Raw genomic sequence first — 22,734 nt, 5'->3', positions numbered from 1 at the left:
ACTCTGGGTGCCCCCTCTAGCCCCTGGTTTAGTGCTGGGCAAGACCACGGTTCAGGGGTAGCTAGAAAGGGTTTTTGCTGTGGGTGGAAGTCAGATCCTATCCTTGGTCATGTGCAGAGCAGCACAACCAGAGACCTTCACTGCTGGTGAGAGGTAGGGTCCCAGGCTGGCGTCGTCATCTGGTGCCTCTTGCCCAGGTTTGGCTCTGGGAGCAAGGTCCTGGGGAGTGTGGGTTGGGGAAAGGGCAGATGAACTGCTGAGAGTGAGAACTTCCGTATATTGGAAAATCAAATACAGCCTGGCCATTCCGTTGGACAGGGCTGGCCTGACGGACTGACCATGGGAGTGGGTTCTTCTCTGCATGGCTCCTGAGCCTCTGCCCGTTTGTGCTCAGGGTTGGATTAGAGGAAGCCAGGTGAGACATTCAGAATGCAGGGCAGCCTGGTCCCCTGTGCACCCGGCTTGGTATGAGCTTCTAAGCTTTTGTCTCAAGGGCCTGCTTCTCTAGGAAGGGCTGGCTTGGGGCAGCACAAAGACCAGAACACCTGACCAGGAAGGAATACAAATTTTATTTCTCCCTTCTGACATGACAGATTTTTCGGGAGCAGATCTGAAATAACAGTATTACACCAGCAAGAGATGAAATTAAAATGGGACATAAAAATGATAGCCCTATGCTGAAGGACGGCTTTGTAGGATGGATGGAGAGTCTGGAACTAAAAGGGGTTATGTGGGGCACACACTGGGGACCTTACAGCTCAGTTTCAGACTGGGAGGGAGACTAGGAACACTGTGTTATGCACTGCTGTGGCTAGAGAAAGCTGGGCTGGTTGCTGCACAGGTGCCCCATACTCAGGCAGGACTGGTGGCATTTTCGGAGGTTGAGAGGAGCAGCTAAAACTGTCTGTGCAAAGAGGTTGATGGTGCTCCTCGGGCTCTTGGCTGGTGCTGTCAACTGCCCCTTGCAAAGCTGGGCCTCATTCTCATGAGGATGATGAGCTGGTGCTGGGCAGTCTCTGGCCTCCTCCCTCCCAGCGCTGCCAGCCCATCTGGAACACAACCTCCAAGGCTTAAACCTACCATGATGGGGAGGCTTTCCAACTGCTCCACAACAGGGGCCTCAGCAGGGGTGGCAGTGGGAGGCCTCCAAAACAGCAAGGCAAGGGAGGGAGACACCCAAGAAGAACTCCCGCCTCCTACTGGCTGCCTGCCGGTTCTGATGTGTGATCCTTTACCTGGAGGAAGAATAGAAGCAGGACTCTGGCTGAAAGGGCCGGGAAGCATGGTGTGGCTGGGGGTGGGGGGGACTAGGAAAGGGAGGACCATCTGCTAATACCTAATCTCCACCCCATCCAACCCCACCCCACCCCCCGTCTCAGGCACTCTGGCAGCTTAGGGCTACTCTAGATTCTTCCTGAGACCTGGGAACCCAGAACCATCAGGCAAAGGAAAGCATTCTGTCCTTCTAACCCATTCTCTTCCTAATAGTTGGGACTTAGGCCCTGGGTAGCTGTGAGAGCTCTCCTGAGCCCAGCAGGCCAAGGGCAGAGCTGGCCCAGTGGAGGAAGGGAAGCTCACCACTGCTAAACTCCCAGGGGCACTGCTGGAGGGCGCAAGCAGCAGTGTGGGCTTGGCCTGCCTCAGGGACCACCAGTGGTGGAGGAAGATGTGGTAGGGAAGGGACTATCCAGGCCCTCTCAAGCTGCACAAAGGACAACCATCAGTTTCAGGGTCGGATATTCTCCATCCAGGAAGGTCAGTGTCCCATGACTTCCCTGGGGACCATGGTACACTGTAGACAGCCCAAAGACCCTGGGGCAGCAGGTGGGGGCAGGGTCATGAAAAGGGCAGAAATCTGTTTTATCAAGCTTACCAGGTAGGCTCCCAGGCAAGGGGTCCGTGGCCATGGGGCACACCTGCGACATTCCCTCTACAATGCTCAAACCACCCCCATTGCCCCTGCTTTTCAGGAAGAGATGGTATTTCAGCCCAGAACTGACTCAACTGCCTAGCAGTAGTCGCTGGCACAGCTGAGCAACCAAGTCTAGGGTTGAGGGGGATAAAAAGTGGGCAGGGCTCATCCTGGGCATTGCTCTGTGACAGAAGTCATACACCTCCACTGCACCACTGGGTTCCGGCACACACTCAAGTCCCTCCCTTGCTCCCAGGGAGGCCACAAGGACCCAACACATAGGGTGGAGATGGCAGGAGAGGCCAGACTACTCACTGCATGCTCTGCATCCGTGCTCCCCTGGGAGCTGTCTGCCTCCACGTGGGCGCACTGGCCCCTGGGCTCTGTGCTCTCTTGGTTCCTGTGCTCCTGCTGGGCCTCAGTGGGTCTGCACGAGCAGCCCTCACTACCAGGGCCCCTGTTCTCTTCACTGTCCTTTGTCCCTGTGCAGAGAGAGTAGCCAGTCAATGGCTGGGTTTGGAGGCCCCAGCTGTCCCCAGAGAGGCCACTTGAAGCCCAGCACTGATTTAGGGCATCTAGGGCTGGAGAGGGCAAGAAGGTGATGGGCGGGGTCACTGCTCTGGCTCCAGATGGCTGCTGAGTGAGTGGAGGTAATGGGACCTCCTAGGAGCCACAGGGTCCTCAAGCCACAAGAACAGCCCGAGTGAGTGGGAGCCCAGCAGAGAGGGAAAAGCCGGGCAGGACCCTGGGCACCCTGGCATGGGAAAAGCTGGGGCCTGCTAAGAGTGTGGCCTGCCCAAACTTGGGGAGCCTGACCTGCAGGCTGGTCCCTCTGCTGGTCCATGCGCTCCAAACTCGCCAATAGGCTGTCCACTTGGGCTTTGATCTGGCTCAGTTCTCCCCTGATGGAGTGCAGCACCCCAGTCCCAACTGTTGAGAGAAGGGGCAGGGTTGGTGCCCATGCTGGGCTCAGGGGCCATGGGCAGTGCTGCCAGTGCTCCCGGGCCTGCCCTCGCTGCCGGGAAGGCCGCCCAGCTCCTCCCTAGCACTGCAGGGGAGGGCCCCCTCACTCACGCTTCATCTGCCCAGGGGACAGGTGGCTATTCCTGAAGGCCTTGGGGCTGAAGCTGCTCCTGACCCCTAAGCCCATATGGGTCCTCCGGATCTTGACAGGCACGTGGTTGATGAGCGGGGGGATCTTCTGGCATTCATAAGCCCTATAGAGACAGGACAGAAAGGGAGTGGGGCCAACCAGCCCCGCCTCCTCACCCAGAGGACCCGGGGGCAGGACCTACCCACCGGTAGGGGATATCCTCCCTGTACAACTCATAGTTCAGCTTGTAGTTACTGCTGCTGCTGCGGAGAAAAATGGAAAGTGATTACTACTATCCAGGGCCAGACTCTGCCTGGTCCCCAATTGAACTTGGTGAAACAAGTATGCAGCTCGTCCTTAGAATGCCAGGATTCTCCATTGGAAGAAGCCCCTAGGGACTTGCCCAAGGTCACTTTGAGAGACTACAGCAAACCCAGCCTCTGATAAGGGGTGCCTCCCAGGTGGCTGCAGGTGGTAGGAGGGGGACAATAGCCTGCAGGCTTCTGGCCAGCCTGAGCCAAGCCCTCCAAAGGCTCCTCTGCCTGAGCCAGGCACTGCTGACATTCTGGATCTTAGTCTGGCAAAGGATGAAAGGGAAGAGTTAAGCCTGAGCCCCAAATCATGGTGGGGATGGGAGAGCTCTTAATCCTTGCGTGGGAATCGCCAGGATGCAGGGCCCAGCACAGGCAGGGCCAGCGGGCAGGGTTAGGGTCAGAGCTGTGGACAGGCCACTTTCCCTTTTGGTCCAGGTCTGGGGAGAGAGAATGAGCCCGAAGGGCCCGAGGCTCACACTGGCGGCCTCACCCCTCCTCACAAGCACCAAGAACTCCAGGGCCCCGTGCCCGGGAAGGGTGGGGGAGACGCACACAGAGGGACAACTGGGTCCTGGCCCGGGAGGAAGGGCCTGTGGGGACACCGCTGCAGGAGCTCAGGCCCGGCCGGCACCTGGGGCTGGGAAGGGTGATGAGTCTGGATTAGGGGAGGGGACACATCCAGGGGAAGTAAAGTTCTGAAACAACTTTCTGGTACTGTCGCCTAGGCCCATACTCCCCGCGCAGGGCCAACAAGAGGGGAGGCCAGTGTGGGTCCCTAGGGCGGAATGGAGGACATCCGAGTGCCGGGCCCTTCTCCTTCACTGCGCAGAGTCCCCAGAACCGCAGCGAGGTTTCCGGCCACCCCCACTTTCTGGCTTCAGGAGGACTGGGTGGGCGGCCCAGGAAGCTCAGGGCTGCTGCAGATCCGGCCAGAGGAGGAGGACGGGAAGCAGCCGCGGAGCCCGGCAGGGCCGTAATCCTGCCCCGGGCGCTGCGGGGTCAGGCCAGAGGAGGGCTGCGAGGCGGACAGGTGACGAATGTCGGCGCCCGGCCACTCCACCGCCCCTCCCCGCCGCCCCTCTCCGCCGCCTGGCAGAGGCCCAAGCCCGCCGAGGCCTGCACCGCCCACCTGTGCCGCCTAGGCGCAACCTCGTTCATCTCAGCATTGGTGGTTCAGTGGTAGAATTCTCGCCTGCCACGCGGGAGGCCCGGGTTCGATTCCCGGCCAATGCAAGAAGGTTATCTTTTCACCTTTACCTCATTTCTGTTTTTCAAAAGGACCGTCTCAGTGTATGTTTATGAGTGCCCGCAGATGAGCTCTGTAAAGGACCGGGATTTTACCGACCGCTGCCCAAATCGAGACAGGCAGGGTGGGCTCGGTGTTAGGGAGGGCGCATTCGCTGCAACGCCTGTTGCAGGCGGCTGGTCCCTCCTGGCGCCGGGGTGGGGGTGAGGGTTCCTGCCCATCCTTCTCCTGCCCCCTCTGAGGCCTGTGCCCTGGCCAGGTGGCCTTGCCCTTTTCTCCCCAGGGGGAGCCATCTGGTTGCACCCAGGCAGCGTCCGCAGCTGCCCCTGGTCTGGGCTGATGGTTACAGTCTGCAAGCCCAGGACTCCCCGCAGATAAACAAAATGCACCGTACCGTTGAAATGGCTCTGTGGCAGAGGTCAAGCCACCTCCTCAGGTGTTTTCAGGGTCAGGCGGTGGGGCAGAAAAGGGCACCTAGGGGGGCCAGTCCTTCCACCACAACCTTTCCCTCCCTGTTCACAACTTCCATTTTGAGGCCCAAATCACGTGGCCTGGACTTGGCCAGTTCTCATGGAGAGGTCGTCAGCTGCACCTCTGTGCCCGCCCCAGCCCCGTCCCCAACTTGTCTGTCTCCTGGAGACCATCCCAAGGGGACCACAGCCTCCCACCCGCTGCTGTCCTACACCCACGCTGCCCGAGCCCCTGGGGAGGAGGCCACCTCTGCCCACCTCTGTCCCAGATCTGGAGTGCCAGGGGCCCCTCTGAATGGAGTCCGAGTCCCTGCGGAGCAGGCGCCATCACTCCCCACCGCTTCCGGGTCCCCCCAAGTGCGTCCCACCCCAGAGCGACCCAGGGAGGGGCAGGATCCAAGCCTGCTGGGCAAGGGAGTGGCCCGGAAAACATGAAATCTGATGAAGGTGACTTTCACCCAGCCTCAAAAATGGCCTGTTAAAAAAGCACATGCGGTAACTGTAAGAGAACCACTTTCTTTCCATCAGACAGAAAGTTCCAAAACCCAGTCAGCAGAGCCCCCAGGTAAGCGTCTCTCATGTGCTCAGGGTGCGTGGACTTCCACAGCACCCGGGAAAACCAGGGTAAGAGACCTGCGTCACCCCCATGCACATGTCCTCAGCAGCCCAAAGCGGAAGCAGCGACGGAGCCACCCACACTGGCTCACTGCAGGTGACATACTCAGGCTGCTGCTGACAAGGAGAGATGTGGCCTGATCTCTCTCCAGGACAACCTGGAGGTCCAGCAATGCCGTAGAGCAGCCCATATCCCAGCCCTGCCATCCTGCTTCCAGGGAGATAAGCCAAGGAGAAAACCAAAAGCGACTGGAACCCTCAGTACCAGGGAGTTTACAGCAGTGCTGTGCCTAACAGCAGCCACCCCCACTGCCTCCCCAAACATCCCCAACACGGCCAGGCTGACTCCAGCCATTACAGATGCCCAGCTGAGGGGACACACACACACATGATTATGCCTGAAAACAGCATGTTTGGTGGCAGAAGCTGCTGAGCTCCTTTCCGAAAATGCTTAAAGATTTCCTTAAACCATTAAAATGGTTTTAATCTGGGCCGGCCCGTGGCTCACTCGGGAGAGTGCGGTGCTGATAACACCAAGGCCCCGGTTCAGATCCCATATACGGATGGCCGGTTCGCTCACTGGCTGACAACACCAAGTCAAGGGTTAAGATCCCCTTACCGGTCATCTTTAAAATAAAAATGGTTGTTTTTTTTTTTTTTTTTTTTTTAAAAGATGACCGGTAAGGGGATCTCAACCCTTGGCTTGGTGTTGTCAGCACCACGCTCAGCCAGTGAGCCAACCGGCCATCCCTATATAGGATCCGAACCCGTGGCCTTGGTGTTATCAGCACCGCACTCTACCAAGTGAGCCATGGGCCGGCCTAAAAAATAAAAATGGTTTTAATCTTCCCAAGCTAGAGGCAAGATGTCATCCAGAAATACTCCCATTTGCTACTTCCCAAATGTCTATACCTGGAAGAAGTCCCCAGTTGCCCCCTAGGTGAGGCTCTGCTTGGAGGACCCAGGCCCCTGACTCCAGGCAGAGGAAGACACCCACCCCTTGTCAGCGGATGGTGGCTGGGTGGCAGCTAGGAGGGGCACTGGAAGGTGCTGGGTTCCACTCCCTCAGCTTACAGACAAAACCCGAGGCTGAGGGAGGAGGGACTGAGTGGCCTGAACCCTGGGTCGCACAGCACACTTAGGGAGTCGTCTGGGGTCTTTGTCCTGTCCCAGAGGAGCCCAGAGCCCCAAACAAGCCAGCAAGCAGCCTTCCTCCCTGGCAGCCACCCCAGCCACACTCACCAGAAGATGGCTGTTCTCTGCAGCCTCTTCTGGCCTGGCCAGGCAGGGCCGGGCTTGGGCTCTCGAGCCATGTCTAAATCTAAAGAGACATCGAGAGGGGGCAGAGGGTGAGAGGGCAAAGGAAGGGGTACAGGAGGAAGGGCCCCGGGGCCGACAGGGTCCCGCTTGCTTCCCGGCTCTGGGGAGAAGCAGAGAACCTGCCCGTGAATGGGCAGCCTGGCCTGGCATCTGCCAGCCCCGGACCCACCTACCCAGGGCTGGCTCTGGCTCCAGAGGGTCATCCTAGAGGTCTCCTCAGACAAAGAGACAAATGGTCCCTTTGGCACACTTCAAAACAAAAATGCCCTAAGGGTGGAGAAGGGAGCTTTACCGTGAACCGCCCCCATTGCCCAGGCCTGGAACTTGGGGTGGTACCGTCAAAAGGCAGGAGGGGAGAGCCTGTGATCCTGTGTCCTCTGAGGAGACACCAGCCCCGATCTGGATTAACTTGAGTGTCCTCCTGCTGCCCGCCCAGGACACAGAGCCTCTGCCCAGCCACCACCCACTGGCCGGCCACTGCCAGGCCCACGCCCCACACCTGCCCCTGCGATAAGCCCTGGACCGGCTGCTGCTGAAACCACCAGGCTGCTCGGACGGAGGGAGAAGCATAGCAGCACTTTTTACAAAATAGCTTAAAGTTCACAAAATAGCTACCCTCAGACGGACAACCTCCCAGACCCAAGACCCAGAGTATTTCCCTTGAAGTCCAAAGAAAATCATCACAGAAAGGTGAGGGGCCCGGAACAAGAAGCAGCAGCCACACTCAGGACCCCTCAGGGCTGAACGTGGGGCTCAGGTGTGCCCCAACTCTTGGCAGATTGAAGAGGACAGTAATGTTTTATGAAATCCTACAAAAGTGAACCTAATATATTTGAAATTCAAATAAGGAACCCCTCACCCACGTTTTTTAAAGAAATGTTTATGGTACAATTTTATGGTTGCCATTTAAGCATACCAGATAAATGTTAGCAGGACACATTTTTTAGAAGAAAAATACAAAGAAATCCTAAATTCTGCAGACCAGCTCCTAACGGACATCCCAGGCCTAAGGAATCAGAGAGCAGGGCTCCAAGAGGGCCACTGTCCGCCGTGGCTGTTTTGAGACACTGGCTCTAGGTGCTGCCAGACAGAAGTCCACACCTCCATCTAAAGTGCGGGTGGAGGCTGCCTGGTAACACGTTTGGGGCTGGCTGAGTCCATTGAACTGAGAGGACACTGGGCAGCAAAGGATCTGGGCAAAGTGGAAAGTGGGGGACGCTGAGGACCTTGGATCCCCCTTAGGATCTGGACAGAGATGGGGTGTGGAGGGCACGTGTGGCCTCAGGCCAGCCCCAGATTCTCCTGCGACCTGGAAGGCTGCCGTTAGATACAGCAGAGTCCCTCACGTTGTGCAGGGGAGGGGGTCTCTGCAGCAATGTTTGGAGTCGCATGTTGGGTGGGGCGGGGAACCACCTGGCTGCTAGTGGAACCAAGGTATGTCCATGAGAACAACCATGACTCGGACCCTCAGGCACCAAGAGCTCTAATCCAGGCTCCTCTGCCTCAGGATCCTTGGTGGGCAATGATGGCAGGAATGGGTAAGATCCACTGCCATATTCCAGATGCAGGGCCAGCTGCATGGGGGTCACACAGGGCTCTGTGCTCAGAAGAATCCTGAGCTTAATTTGTGCTCTGCTGTTGCTGCCTTGAAGTTCTTAATAACTTCTGAATAAGGGGCCCTGCATTTTCACCCTGCCCCAGTCCTGCGCCTCAGCCTCACTCAGAACACTGCCGGAAGTAGATGACCTGGAAGGTTCCTTCAGGCTCTGAACCCTGTGGTGTTCACATCTTAGGAAACATAGCCTTTGCTCTGAGCAAAGGGTGGCCAGGTGGGTAGAGTCCAGGAAGGACTGCCTGTCCCCTGCCTGTCCCTCCCATTCAGTGTGTTGGGCCTGCTGAGCTCCCTTGTCACAGGGCCTTTCAGGGTGTTTGTTGCACATGGAGGTGTGTATTTTCCCAGTCAAGAGACAGGGGAGAAGTCAGGAGAAAGGGGCCAGAGGAAGGAAACCTTGGGATGGGCTGGAGAATTTGTTTTAAGTTTGTCCCCTGCTCATGTTGCAGGCATCCTCACTGTGCAGGGGACCTGGGAGATTCCCCGCACCACAAGCCCGCAGCAGGACCCCTGCTTCCCAGCCCAGGCTCTCTCTGCCCCTGTGTGCAGCCCACGTACTGCAACCTGACCCTGTAGGAAACGAAGTACAGACATGGCTGGGAGCTTCCCCCACACTGCTCCCTAACTCTGCCCCCTTGTCTCTGCTGTGGCCCTATCACTGGAGCCCTTCATGCCAGACTGGGAACCTTGGTGGACAGTAGGGATGACATCTGAGTCAATCTTGGCCCAGCACAGGGACTCGCACATGGAACTCAGCAAACGTTCCACCAAGCAATTCTGGCTGCAGAGCCCAGATTCTCTCTCAACATCCCTAGAAAAGCTTTTCTTTTTGAGGTGTTCAGGACAGAGGGAACCAGGCCTCTGTTCCTGAGAAGCAGAAGAGGGGACAGGGGCTGCAGGGCCCAGAGAGCGAGAGTCCTTCTCAGGCCTCCTTCCTGAAGACTGGGCTTTGCAGCTGCAGCCAACCCCAGAGGCAGGAGGTGCAACCTGGCTGGGTTCTGCGGCAGCTTGTGTCCCCTTTCCTCCAAGATAGCGTTCTGGATGCTCTGAGCAAACTGGAATGGATGCTGGCAGGATGAGGCTCTGCCCCCGTCTTCATTGAGAAGGGCAGGCACCTCACCCAACCTGGAGCTTCCCAGACCCTCCTTCAGCACACATGACATCGTTCATAGAACTATCTGTGCCACCAAACTTTCTTCCTCTTCGTTCCCAGAATGAGACGGAACAAACGGTCAGAAGAGGTGGTCTGGAGCTCCTTTTGGATCTCCCTGTCCTTGCCCAAGGACACAGAAGCAGAGGGCAAGGGAGGAGCTGGCTGGCTCCAGCACTGCTCTGGCTCCATAGCCCGTAGCCTCCACCCACAAAGGCAGACAGAGCAGGAAAAACAGAATCCAGGACCCCAAGTGCAATGAATCCAAACTCCTTTCCCTACCCAGCTCTCACCCAGAGCCCTGTGACCCATGAGGGCAGTGGTTTGTGGTGCCCCGTCCTCACTCATTTGCTTTTCATTTTGACTTTGCTCTTGAAACCGGGGACCCCATGAAATCAACAAAGAGCATCTGGGGACACCATGTCCTTCCTAGGGGAAGCTCCAGTTCCAGGCTGCTCTGCTGCTCAAGGAGCATCTACCTACCCCAAGCTTGAACTCCTGGAGATTTCAGCTAAATTCCACCCTCAGCCTGATCCCACAGGGAGCCCTGGGTTCTGAACTGTATCACAGAGGCTGTCCTTTCTGTCGCCTGCAACACTGGCCCACCATGCAATTCACATCCCACCCTCTGATTCCTCTCTCAGGATATACAGAAATAGGCCCTTTCATTTGTTGAGTGGCTTATACTTTCCAAAGTCCTTTTACATTTCATACAAGAACCCTGTGAGCCAGGAACAGCAAATATCTTCACTCTCCATTTCTCAAATAAGTAAACAGAGGCCCCAGGAGGCAAAGGGACTTGCCAAAGGACATGAAACATTTCACCAGCAGAAATGGGTTCATTATCTGTGCTTCTCGGTTCCCAGGCAAGGAATTTTTCCAAAACCCTAGTTCTCACCCCCACTCTCCCCCAGCCTCATAACTCCACTTGGGTCAATGTTCATTAAGCAGCAGGGAAACTCACTCAGCCCAAAAGTGTGACCTGAAACTGAAACGTTTGCAACTGTGCTGGGAGTAGGAAAAATGCAAAAGGCACTGTTTTCAGGCCTAGAGAAGGCCAAAGTGTACAGACATGGTGCACGCAGAGGCCCAGCCAGCATCCCCATGGCCTGCCTAAGGCAGCCTTGGGCTGTCCCCACTTCCCAGGCAATTCCTGTTTCATGCATTCCTTTTGGCTACATCAGAGAGATGTGTGGGTTTGCAGTGAAGAGCCGGTGGCAGGCAGTTCAGGTGGCACTGAGGAGCCAAGTGACATAGCCCTCTATGCTCCACCATGGCCACATCCCCTCTTGGAGGGACCTCATGCTGTTCAGATCTGGCCTCCTCTCCTTCTCTATTCTCCACTCAAGAGGACTCTTCAATAGTGGGGGAGGACAAGGAATCCCACTCACTGCCATATCCCCACCACTCACTTAGGGCCGGGCGTGTAGTAGGTGCTCAGTTCGAATTCTTGGTTTAAGAAAACCATGGGATTTAAATATTTGGCAGCTACAGGGCCAAGAGAGTAAAAAACCAAACTTAAATCTCGATTCAGTGGTTATAAAGTGATTCACATATATAAGGTGGATTCACACCTTGAAAGGTCTCTAACTGGGAAAGCGTGGAGCATGGAGATCAGAGACTATTAAAATAGGGCCGTACAGGAAGATACAGAAGACTTAGGCCATCCTTTCTGGCAAAAACAATCCTCTCTGTCACTCTGAAGACGCTGGTGGCAGAAACTCTCTAGCTATTTGCAGAGCCCATATCCCTTTCCTCCCGGATGCACAGCTAGGTGGAGCTCCCTAGCCTCCCTTGTATTTATCAGGTGTGCTATGTAGCTGAGGTGTGGTCAGAGGCGACGAATGGGAGGGATGTTTGCTACTTCCAGGCCTGACCCATAACATCCTCAGAGTGACCCTCCACCCTCCTGCTTCCTGAGTTGGCTACCTGATGCCCTGGGTGACCTGGGAAGCCATGTGCTGAGGATGGCAAGACCTTGGTCAGCCTGGGTTCCTCCTCCTCCATTGCACTTGAGTGATGCATGGCCTCTCATGAGCAGTCATGGAGATTTTCTTTAGCCAGCAGCTAGCATTTCCTTAAATAATACACCCTGGAACGACCTTGCCCAGAAGGAGTCTCCTTGTGTGCCCTACCCTACCTCATTTTCTCCAGACTTAAATAACAAGGCAGATCCATGCATGCCCCAGGGGGCCAATGACAAACTTCAAATCTAGAAGGAGGATACTGAATCACTAAAAAAACCTCGGAGGAAGATACTGAATTACCGAAAGAACTGAGAGATTTTGCTAATTGATAACGGCAAAAATCTGGCAAAGCAATCTAGGAATGGATGCTGAGGGTGTAATATAGAGGGTTAGAAATCTTGATTCTCATTTTATTTTATTTTATTTATTTATTTTTTTAAATTCCATCTGCCACTTTATTTTTTTTATTTTTTATTTTTTCTTAATTTTATTTTGTCAATATACAATATGGTTGATTATTGTGGCCCACTACCAAAACCTCCCTACCTCCTCCCTCTCCCCCCTCCCTCCCAACAATGTCCTTTCTGTTTGCTTGTCGTATCAACTGCAAGGAATTATAGTTGTTATGTCTCCCCCTCCCCCCCCGTGTGTGTGTGTGTGTGTGTGTGTGTGTGTGTGTGTGTGTGAATTTATTTATTTATTATTAGCTCCCACCAATAAGTGAGAACATGTGGTATTTCTCTTTCTGTGCCTGACTTGTTTCTTTTTCTTTTTTTTTTTTTGTCTTTTTGTGACCCGTAAGGGGATCACAACCCTTGGTGTGGTGTCGCCCCCACCGCGCTCAGCCAGTGAGCTCACCGGCCATTCCTATATAGGATCCGAACCCGCGGCAGTCCCAAGTGCTGCACTCTCCCGAGTGCGCCACGGGGCCGGCCCTGACTTGTTTCACTTAATATAATTCTCTCAAGGTCCATCCATGTTGTTGCAAATGGCAGTATTTCATTCGTTTTTATAGCTGAGTAGTATTCCATTGTGTAGATATACCACATTTTCCATATCCACTCATCCAATGATGGACATTTGGGCTGGTTCCAACTCTTGGCTATTGTAAAGAGTGCTGCGATGAACATTGGGAAACAGGTATACCTTCGACTTGATGATTTCCATTCCTCTGGGTATATTCCCAGCAGTGGGATAGCTGGATCATAAGGCAGATCTATCTGCAATTGTTTGAGGAACCTCCATACCATTTTCCATAAAGGCTGCACCATTTTGCAGTCCCACCAACAATGTATGAGATTTCCTTTTCCTCTGCAACCTTGCCAGCATTTATTGTTCAGAGTCTTTTGGATTTTAGCCATCCTAACTGGGGTGAGATGGTATCTCAGTGTAGTTTTGATTTGCATTTCCCGGATGATGAGTGATGTTGAGCATTTTTTCATATGTCTGTTGGCCATTTGTATACCTTCCTTAGAGAAATGCCTACTTAGCTCTTTTGTCCATTTTTTAATTGGGTTGCTTGTTTTTTTCTTGTAAAGTTGTTTGAGTTCCTTCTATATTCTGGATATTAATCCTTTGTCAGATGTACATTTTGCAAATATTTTCTCCCACTCTGTTGCTTGTCTTTTGACTCTGTTAATTGTTTCTTTTGCTGTGCAGAAGCTCTTTAGTTTGATATAATCCCATTTGTTTATTTTTCCTTTGGTTGCCTGTGCTTTTGGGGTCGTATTCATGAAGTCTCTGTCTAGTCCTATTTCCTGAAGTGTCTCTCCTATGTTTTCTTTAAGAAGTTTTATTGTTTCAGGGTGTGTATTTAATTCTTTAATCCATTTTGAGTTGACTTTAGTGTATGGTGAAAGGTGTGGGTCTAGTTTCATTCTCCTGCATACTGATATCCAGTTCTCCCAGCACCATTTGCTGAAGAGGCAGTCTCTCCCCCAGTGTATAGGCTCGGTGCCTTTGTCAAAGATCAGATAGCTGTAAGTGTGTGGGTTGATTTCTGGATTCTCTATTCTATTCCATTGATCAGTGTGTCTGTTTTTATGCCAGTACCATACTGTTTTGGTTATTATCGCTTTGTAGTATAGTTTAAAGTCAGGTAGTGTTATGTCTCCAGCTTTATGTTTTTGCTCAGCATTGCTTTGGCTATGTGTGGTCTTTTGTTATTCCATGTAAATGTCTGGATAGTTCTTTCCATTTCTGAGAAAAATGTCATTGGAATTTTGATGGGGATTGCATTAAATTTGTATATCACTTTGGGTAGTATGGACATTTTCACTATATTGATTCTTCCAATCCAAGAGCATGGGATATCTTTCCATCTTCTTGTATCCTCTCTAATTTCTCTCAGCAGTGGTTTGTAGTTCTCATTATAGAGATTTTTCACCTCCTTGGTTAACTCAATTCCTAAGTATTTTATTTTTTTGGTGGCTATTGTAAATGGGCAGGCTTTCTTGATTTCTCTTTCTGTGTGTTCACTATTGGAGAATAGAAATGCTACTGATTTTTGTGTGTTGATTTTGTATCCTGCTACTGTGCTGAAGTCATTTATCAATTCCAAGAGTTTTTTTGTAGAGGTTTTAGGCTGTTCGATATATAGGATCATGTCATCTGCAAACAGGGACAGTTTGCCTTCATCTTTTCCAGTCTGGAAGCCCTTTATTTCCTTCTCTTCTCTGAGTGCTCTGGCTAGTACTTCCAACACTATGTTGAATAGGAGTGGTGAGAGTGGGCATCCTTGTCTAGTTCCTGTTCTTAAAGGAAAAGCTTTCAGCTTTTCCCCATTCAGAATGATGTTGGCAGTGGGTTTATCATATATGGCTTTAATTATGTTGAGATACTTTCTATCTATACCTAATAGAGGGTCTTTGTCATGAATGAGTGCTGAATTTTATCAAATGCTTTTTGAGGGTCTTTGTCATAAATGAGTGCTGAATTTTATCAAATGCTTTTTCAGCATCTATAGAGATGATCACATGGTCCTTGTGTTTGGTTTTATTAATATGGTGTATCACATTTATTGATGTGCATATGTTGAACCAACCTTGCATCCCTGGGATGAATCCCACTTGATCGTGGTGAATAATTTTACGTATGTGTTGCTGTATTCTGTTTGCTAGTATTTTAGTGAGGATTTTTGCATCTATATTCATCAAGGATATTGGCCTGTAGTTTTTTTTGGTTATATCTTTACCTGGTTTGGATATCAGGATGATGTTTGCTTCATAGAATGAGTTCGGGAGATTTACGTCTGTTTCAATCTTTTGGAATAGTTTGTAAAGAATCGGTGTCAATTCCTCTTTGAATGTTTGGTAAAATTCTCCTGTGAATCCATCTGGTCCTGGGCTTTTCTTGGTTGGGAGCTTTCTGATAACAGCTTCAATCTCCTTTATTGTAATTGGTCTGTTCAGATTTTCTACATCGTCATTGCTCAGTTTAGGGAGCTTGTGTGTGTCCAGAAATTTATCCATTTCCTCCAGATTTTCACATTTGTTGGCGTATAGTTGTTTATAGTAGTCTCGAATGATTCCTTGTATTTCAGATGAATCAGTTGTAATATCGCCTTTTTCATTTCTAATTTTTGTTATTTGAATCTTCTCTCTTCTTTTTTTTGTTAGCCATGCTAATGGTTTGTCAATTTTATTTATCTTTTCAAAAAACCAACTTTTTGATTCATTGATCTTTTGTATTGTTTCTTGGGTTTCGATTTCATTAAGTTCTGCTCTGATCTTAATGATTTCTTTCCGTCTGCTAACTTTAGGTTTGGATTGTTCTTGTTTTTCTAGATCTTTAACGTGAAGTGTTAGGTTGTTCACTTGCCATCTTTCCATTCTTCTGAGGTGAGCATTTAATGCAATAAATTTCCCCCTTAATACTGCTTTTGCAGTATCCCACAGGTTTTGGTATGATGTATCATTATTTTCATTAGTTTCAATAAATTTTTTGATTTCCTGCTTGATTTCTTCTTGGACCCATATGTCGTTAAGTAGAATGCTGTTTAATTTCCATGTATTTGTATAATTTCCAGAATTTCATTTGTTATTGATTTCTAGTTTTAATCCATTATGGTCTGAGAAAATACATGTGATAATTCCAATTTTTTTGAATTTGTTGAGACTGATTTATGACCTAATATGTGATCTATCCTGGAGAATGATCCATGTGCTGATGAGAAGAATGAATATTCTGAGGTTGTTGGATGGAATGTTCTGTAGATATCTGCCAAGTCTAATTGGTCTAGAGTATTGTTTAGATCTTGTGTTTCTCTGCTGATTCTTTGCCTAGATCATCTGTCCAATATTGACAGTGGGGTGTTCAGGTCCCCTGCTATTATGGTATTAGTGTCTATTTCCTTCTTTAGGTCTAATAGAGTTTGTTTTATAAATCTGGCTGCTCCAACATTGGGTGCGTACATATTTATGATTGTTATGTCTTCTTGATGGATCAGTCCTTTTATCATTATGTAGTGTCCCTCATTGTCTCTTTTTATGGTTTTTAGTTTAAAGTCTACTTTGTCAGATATAAGAATAGCTACTCCAGCTCGTTTTTCTTTTCTGTTTGCATGGTAAATCTTTTTCCATCCTTTCACTCTTAGTCTATGTGAGTCTTTATGGGTGAGGTGGGTCTCTTGAATTCAGCATATAGTTGGGTCCCCCTTTTTAATCCAGTCAGCCAGTCTGTGTCTTTTGATTGGGGAATTTAAGCCTTTTACATTAAGAGTTGTCATTGAATAGTGTTGATTTATTCCTAGCATTTTGTTGATTGTTTGGTTGTCTTAGGTGTCTTTTGTTCCTTGCTTTCTGATTTACTGTTTATTTTCTGTGTTTGTTGGTTCCTTAGGTTGTAGATAGCATTTTTTTTTTTTTTAAAGATGACCGGTAAGGGGATCTCAACCCTTGGCTTGGTGTTGTCAGCACCACGCTCAGCCAGTGAGCAAACCAGCCATCCCTATATAGGATCCGAACCCGTGGCCTTGGTGTTATCAGCACCGCACTCTACCGAGTGAGCCACGGGCCGGCCCTTGTAGATAGCATTTTTGTTTGTTTGTTTTCTCTTCATGAATGCCCTTTTTATTATACTAGTGGGTATAGATTTTTCTTGGGTTTTTATGGCAGTGGTAGTTATTTTTCAGGAACCAAACCCAGTACTCCCTTGAGAATTTCTTGTAAGGGTGGTCATGTGGTAGTGAACTCCCGCAGTTTTTGTTTGTCTGAGAAATATAGTATTTGCCCTTCATTTCGGAAGGATAGCCTTGCAGGGTAGAGTATTCTTGGCTGACAATCTCTGTATTTTAGTATTTTGAATATATCATCCCATTCCTTTCTGGCTTTTACGGTTTGTGATGAAAAGTCTGATGTTAGCCTGATTGGGGCTCCCTTACAGGTGATTTGACACTTCTCTCTTGCAGCTTTTAAGATTCTGTCTTTGTCTTTGAGTTTTGCCAATTTGACTATAACATGTCTTGGAGAAGGCCTTTTTGGGTTGAATACGTTTGGAGATCGTTGAGCTTCCTGGATCTGAAGATCTGTGATTTTTCCTATACCTGGGAAGTTTTCTGCCACTATTTTGTTGAATATGTTTTCAATGCAATCTCCTTTTTCCTCCCCTTCTGGAATACCCATGACTCAGATATTTGAGTGCTTAAGGTTGTCTGATATCTCTCTCAGATTTTCTTCAATGCCTTTGATTCTTTTTTCTTTCTTTCTTTTTTTTTTGTCTGCTTGTGTTATTTCAAACAGCCCATCTTCAGGTTCAGAGGTTCTCTCTTCAACTTCCACAAGCCTGTTGGTTAAGCTCTCCGTTGTGATTTTTATTTCGCTGAATAACTTCTTCAGTTTGGCAAGTCCTGCTACATTTTTTTTCAGGGCATTGATTTCCTTGTACATTTCCTCTTTCAGGTCCTGTATACTTTTCCTTGTTTCATCATGATGTCTAGCTGAGTTTTCTTGTATCTCATTCAGTTTCCTTAGAATTATCACTTGAAATTCCTTGTCAGTCATTTCAAGGGCTTCTTGTTCTATAGGATCTAGAGCTTGAGATTTATTATCTTTTGGTGGTGTACTTTCTTGATTTTTCGTATTTCTGGTATCTTTTCTTTGATGTTTATTCATTGTGGCAGGGGGTTTCACCGTCCACAGGTTTGACACTATTGAGTGACTAAGATGTTGCTGTGGTTGCCAATTTGGTATCGCTACTTCAGTGACTCCCTGTTCCGTGTGCTCTGGTCCGGGCTGCTGGGATACGCCGAGGCACCGCAGAGCGTGTGGTCTCTATAGAGCTTCCCCTTCTCCTGCAGGATGTCTCCCTGCTCTGTGCGCGCTAGGCCGGGCTTGGGATGGAGCCGGGTGGCGGTGGTGAAGCCTACCTGCTGCTGGATTGAGCAGCAGCAGCGTGAACCCTGTGGATTTCCCGCCTCCCCTGCCGGACGTCTCCCCGCTCTGTGTGCACTGGTCTGGGCTGGGAATGAAGCTGGGTGGTGGCAGTGAAGCCTACCTGTTGGATCACACAGTGGCGGCCCCGCAGGGCGTGTGGTCTCAGTGGAACTTCTGCCTCTCCCACTGGACGTCTCCCTGTCTCGGCCGCGGGTTGATTTGCTTCCAGCTCCAGGGATGGGCGGGTGGGGGTGGGGGGTCAGAAGCCGTGGTCACCGCTGCAGCCCGGGGTGACACACGCTGGCTCAGGCCTCCATGTTTCCACGTCTGCGGCTGCAGCTGCGATGCTGGCTGCGGCGCACCAGCTTGTCGCGTGTGCGGGTTGGGGGAAGATTCCCCATTCTTGGCAGGGTAAAGACCCTTTCGAAGCTGGTCCTTTGAGCCGAATCTGCTAAAGCTGCCTCTGGCGCGGGCCTCTGGCTGCTTCTACTCATGGTGGAAAAGCGGCAGGCAGCTCTCCTCTTCCGCCATCTTGACCTGATCTCCCTCATTTGATTTTAGAATAGGGTTTTTAGGTAATACATGTATGGGACAAAAGTCCTCAGTTAAGGGACAAAAGTCCACAGCCAGCGGGCAAAAGCCTATCTAATTAATTCTAATCACTGTTTAGGTATGGGATTGTATACTTTAATGATTTTAGAGCTAACAGGTGGCTGACATACCAATCTTGTTAAGAAATTTTAAAGAATTGCTGTAGGGAAAAATGTGAAAAAATGTTTGCTATGGGCAAGCTGTTTGTTGATGGAAACTTTAGAGACAATTATACTTAGATTTAAATGATGTTACTAGTTTCCATTGCTTAACTTACACTTAGCCATAGATAACTTTTCACATTGCCCATGTCTTTGTCTTTTGAAATGATTGAATCAACTGATTTTTTCTTGTGAAACTTCCTTGTCTTTACAATAAAAAACAGAAGCTAATATTGAATCAGGGCTGTACCCAGTTCTCTCCTTCTAACAGAGGAGTTGCTGAGGTGCAGCCCTTCAGGCTTCTATTGCATTCATGTTGCTTTGAGTAATCCTTTTTTTAATCTCTGTCACACAGTGAGAAGTGTAACAGTGTAGGACTGGGGAGGGAAGAAAATTATGTTAGATGGAATTGAACGTACTAGTATTTAAGATTCTATGGAGCAGAAAGCAGGGGCACTTCCCAAGTGCACCACAGGCAGTCCCTTTGGGTATACAACAGAAAGATTAGGATGTTCACATTTTTCTTTGTTTTTACCTTTAAAAGTTTTTATCTGTGTCTCTTTCATAATGTACATAATATTTTAGTATTGTAGCTGCAGTAGATTGAATGGCCTCTCAAAGTCAGTGAAGCTTAATCTCTACTGTAACTGTTGAGGGTCGGAAATCCTATTATGGTAAGAGAAAGTAGGGACTTGAAGAGGTGATTAGACCATGAGGACTATGTCAAGTGAATAGATTGATCCATTCAGTGAGTAATAAGTTGGTAGATTAATGGTGGTCATGGGTGTGGCTCTGATGACTTTAAAAGGAGCCAACTGAGAAGGTTAGCTCTTTCTCTGCTCCGCCATTTTCTGACATGCGAGACCCCTGCATTACTGTAACACCACCACCAAAGAAGACCCTCCCCAGATGTACTCCCTGGACATTGGACTTCCCAACCTCCAAAACCATAAGCAATAAATTTTGTTTTATTACAAATAACCTGGTTCCAAGTATTTTGTTATAAGCTACAGAAACAGACTGATATAGTAAGTACATGGATATAATTCATAAGAACGTATAAACATATTAGAGGCACATGCTAAAGTTTTTACTTACACAGGTTTACAACCAAAATGTTTGGAGAGGGCCGGCCCATGGCTCACTCGGGAGAGTGTGGTGCTGATAACACCAAGGCCACGGGTTTGGATCCTATATAGGGATGGCCGGTTCCCTCACTGGCTGAGTGTGGTGCTGACAACACCAAGCCAAGGGTTGAGATCCCCTTACTGGTCATCTTTAAAAAAAAAAAAAGTGGAGAGTGATACAGTTTGGATCTGTTGTCCCCCCAAAGCTGATGTCAAAATCTGGTCCCCAGTGTGGCAGAGTTGGGAGCTGTTTGGGTCATGGGGGCAGATGCCTGGTGAATAGATTATTGCCCTCCCTGCTGTTGGAGGCAGTGAATGACTTCTTCCCCTATTAGTTCCCACAAGAGCTGGTTGTTAAGAGGAGCCTGGCACCTCCCCGCCCCCCTCTCTTTTGCTTCCTCTCGCCATGTGATGTGCTTGTACCCGCTGGCCGCCTGCCGTTTTCTGCTATGAGTAGAAGCAGCCTGAGGCCCGTGCCTGATGCAGCAGTCCCAGAATCATGAGCCAAATAAACCTCTTTTCTTTATAAATTACCCAGTTTCAGGTATTCTGTTATAGAAACACAAAAATGCACTAATACAGAGAGCCTACAAGAGAAAGCTCTGACTTGTAGAACACATTTGAAAACACTGTCTTGAAGCCATAAGGCATCCCGGGGCGGGGGGCGCGGTCCTCTGCCCACTTCTGAGGAAAACCGCAGGAAAAAGCTTCCTTTCTCCTCGGAAACCCAGACCGCTCCACATTCTTTCTTGCTCTCCTCCTGGACACGGGCTGGTTCCCACTCTGAGTCTGGGCCACACTCTGCAGGCCTTGCATCTCTCTTTCCCCTGAGGAAGCTAATTACAGGTCGGGGGCTTTCAAAGACCCAGATCTAACGCCCATTGCCCGTCCTCACTTCCTCCAGTACATGACGAAAGCACCGTGGACTTTTATAGACTTTGCGGAAAATACACACACTGGCTTAGACGAGTTTTCCATATCGAGGAAAAAAGTAAGTTCCCTGGATAAAACTCTACACAGACAGAAATATTGTGAGTCAGGTCTTGTAAGTTTTCCAGAACTCACCACAGGGACCCACAGTGAGGTGCAGAATCTTTCTGTGTCACACATAATCACGAACCGATTCCTTTGCTAACACGTTTTGATTTCAGAGTCTGTACTTTCTCTCCGGATTGTCGGGCGTGCTGAGATATGAAGGGCCAGGAATGTCTGACAGAATGAATGAAAAACTAAAGGGAGGAAGCATGGAAGGGGGTTCGGGCTGCCCACGACACCAGTGCCCCGGACGGCGCACCTGGCATGGAGCTGTGAAAAAGAGGGAGGCGAGTGAGCCGACAGCGGGACAAAGAGCTCCGGAGGAGCCAACAATGTTCCCGAACGTTCTCAGCCTCCTCACATCCTGAGGCCGATCACCTGTCGCATCGCTGACCCTTCCTTCCAGTAGCCAAAGCTCCGGCACGAGGACCACAGAGGACACTGGACTGACAGGCACGCCGGCCTCAGTGTCCCTGGGTGTGGCCTGGAGACCACCTCGGGAGCCGGAGCAGTTCTTCCTACACCCGATGTTGCACCTGCCTGGACGGGGGGTGGGGGTGGGGGTGGAGTTGGCCCCGCCCCCAGTGACACCTGTCTGCACACACACCCTACTCACGACAGATTTCCGGTCCCGGGTGGCTGGGAGGGCCATCCCGCCCGTCCTGCCGCCCGCGACCCCACTCCCCCTGACTTCGGCGGCGCGCGCCCAGGCCACCCCCGGACTCCACTCCCGCCGGCGCGCACTCACGTCTCCGACACGCCTCCAGGCTGCCGAGCAGCGTCACGGCCACCCGCTGGGGGGCCCACCCGGAGACGGGTCACTCACCCTGCCGGCAGGGGCGGCGAGCAGACGCGGGGCACAGGCGGCCCGAGGAAGGGCTTCGGGCAGGTGTCTGCTGAAGTGGGCGGCCCGGGCCGCAAGGGCGGGGCGCGGGATGGGCGGGGCCGCGGGGCGCGGGGTGGGCGGGGCCGCGGGGCGGGGCCCCCGGCGAGCCGGGGCGGTGCCAGGACCCCACAGCTGCGCGTGCGCAGATCTGGCTTCCGCGGTGAGCACGGGACGCGGCCCTCGGGGCAGGGGTCGCTTGTGCTCAGGGCGTCGTCTCGGGGCCCGTGCGGCCGTGGCTCCTGCCTAGAGGCCGTGTCTCACGTCCCTGAGAATGAGTTGCGGCCGATGGCTGACTCCCCGACAGCACGCAGGCGGGAGAGCGGTCTCCTCCTCCCACGAGGCCGCGGGGGCCGCGGGCGAGCCGGCCCGGAATCCTGAGGCCTGGCCTTCGCAGGCGGCCCTGGGCAAATGTCTGGGCAGGGGTCTGGGGTTCGGCCCTGTCGCGACTGCCCGGCTCGCTCCTTGGCAGGTGGTTGATATTGTTGGGACATCTGTGTGAACGCCCCGCGTGTGCCCGAGCGCTGTGCCAGGGCACAAAAGAGCTTCCCGCACGCCCGCGAGTAAACAGGCCGAGCCAGCGAAAGAAAATGGAAAGATTACACGATAGCCAGACTGGCTGGGTTTGAGTCCCGGCCGTGTGACTTTGCGCAAGTTACCCAACCTCACCGTGCCTCCATTTATGCAACTGTAAAGTGGGGGGAGTAATACCAGTGAGGTCATGTGAGCGTTTAAATGAGTTAATAGATGTCGAGTGTTTATTACACATGTGCCAACTATGATGTCTGAGGAGCTGAACAAACGAGTGGGACTATACGGGTTCTGATTGTACCATCAGCCCAGGTATGTGAAACACTCCCCCCCCCG

The 22,734-nt window shown here is 51.0% G+C and overlaps 1 protein-coding gene and 1 non-coding gene across 2 annotated transcripts; one reads left to right on the top strand and one right to left on the bottom strand.

The window, feature by feature from the left end:
• Nucleotides 1-549: 549 nt before the first annotated feature.
• On the bottom strand, nucleotides 550-22,547 carry LOC134387715 (uncharacterized). Its single transcript, XM_063110104.1, has 8 exons — nucleotides 22,537-22,547; nucleotides 22,173-22,361; nucleotides 21,811-22,113; nucleotides 3,212-3,268; nucleotides 2,987-3,129; nucleotides 2,729-2,842; nucleotides 2,228-2,394; nucleotides 550-1,235 (listed from the first exon to the last, which is right to left on the bottom strand). Exons 1-8 carry the CDS (start codon nucleotides 22,545-22,547, stop codon nucleotides 1,197-1,199), a joined length of 1,023 nt encoding a protein of 340 aa, XP_062966174.1. The 3' UTR covers nucleotides 550-1,196.
• Nucleotides 4,482-4,552, top strand: TRNAG-GCC (transfer RNA glycine (anticodon GCC)). The gene has a single exon. It is a non-coding gene; the product is annotated as a tRNA-Gly (tRNA).
• Nucleotides 22,548-22,734: the final 187 nt, after the last annotated feature.

The sequence above is a fragment of the Cynocephalus volans genome, chromosome 10 (genome assembly GCF_027409185.1).
Source record: "Cynocephalus volans isolate mCynVol1 chromosome 10, mCynVol1.pri, whole genome shotgun sequence".
Lineage (NCBI taxonomy): Eukaryota > Metazoa > Chordata > Mammalia > Dermoptera > Cynocephalidae > Cynocephalus > Cynocephalus volans.
The sequence above is the reverse complement of the archived record's forward strand: the minus strand, read 5'-3'. Positions and strand labels throughout refer to the sequence as shown.

What these genes read in the sequence shown, in the direction of transcription:
- LOC134387715 (XM_063110104.1), bottom strand. An exon ending in TCGCCGCCCCTGCCGGCAGG is followed by an intron (nt 3,269 to 21,810) that starts GTGAGTGACCCG and finishes TTTTCTCCGCAG; the next exon opens with CAGCAGCAGTAACTACAAGC. An exon ending in GCACGGATGCAGAGCATGCA is followed by an intron (nt 1,236 to 2,227) that starts GTGAGTAGTCTG and finishes TTCTTCCTCCAG; the next exon opens with GTAAAGGATCACACATCAGA.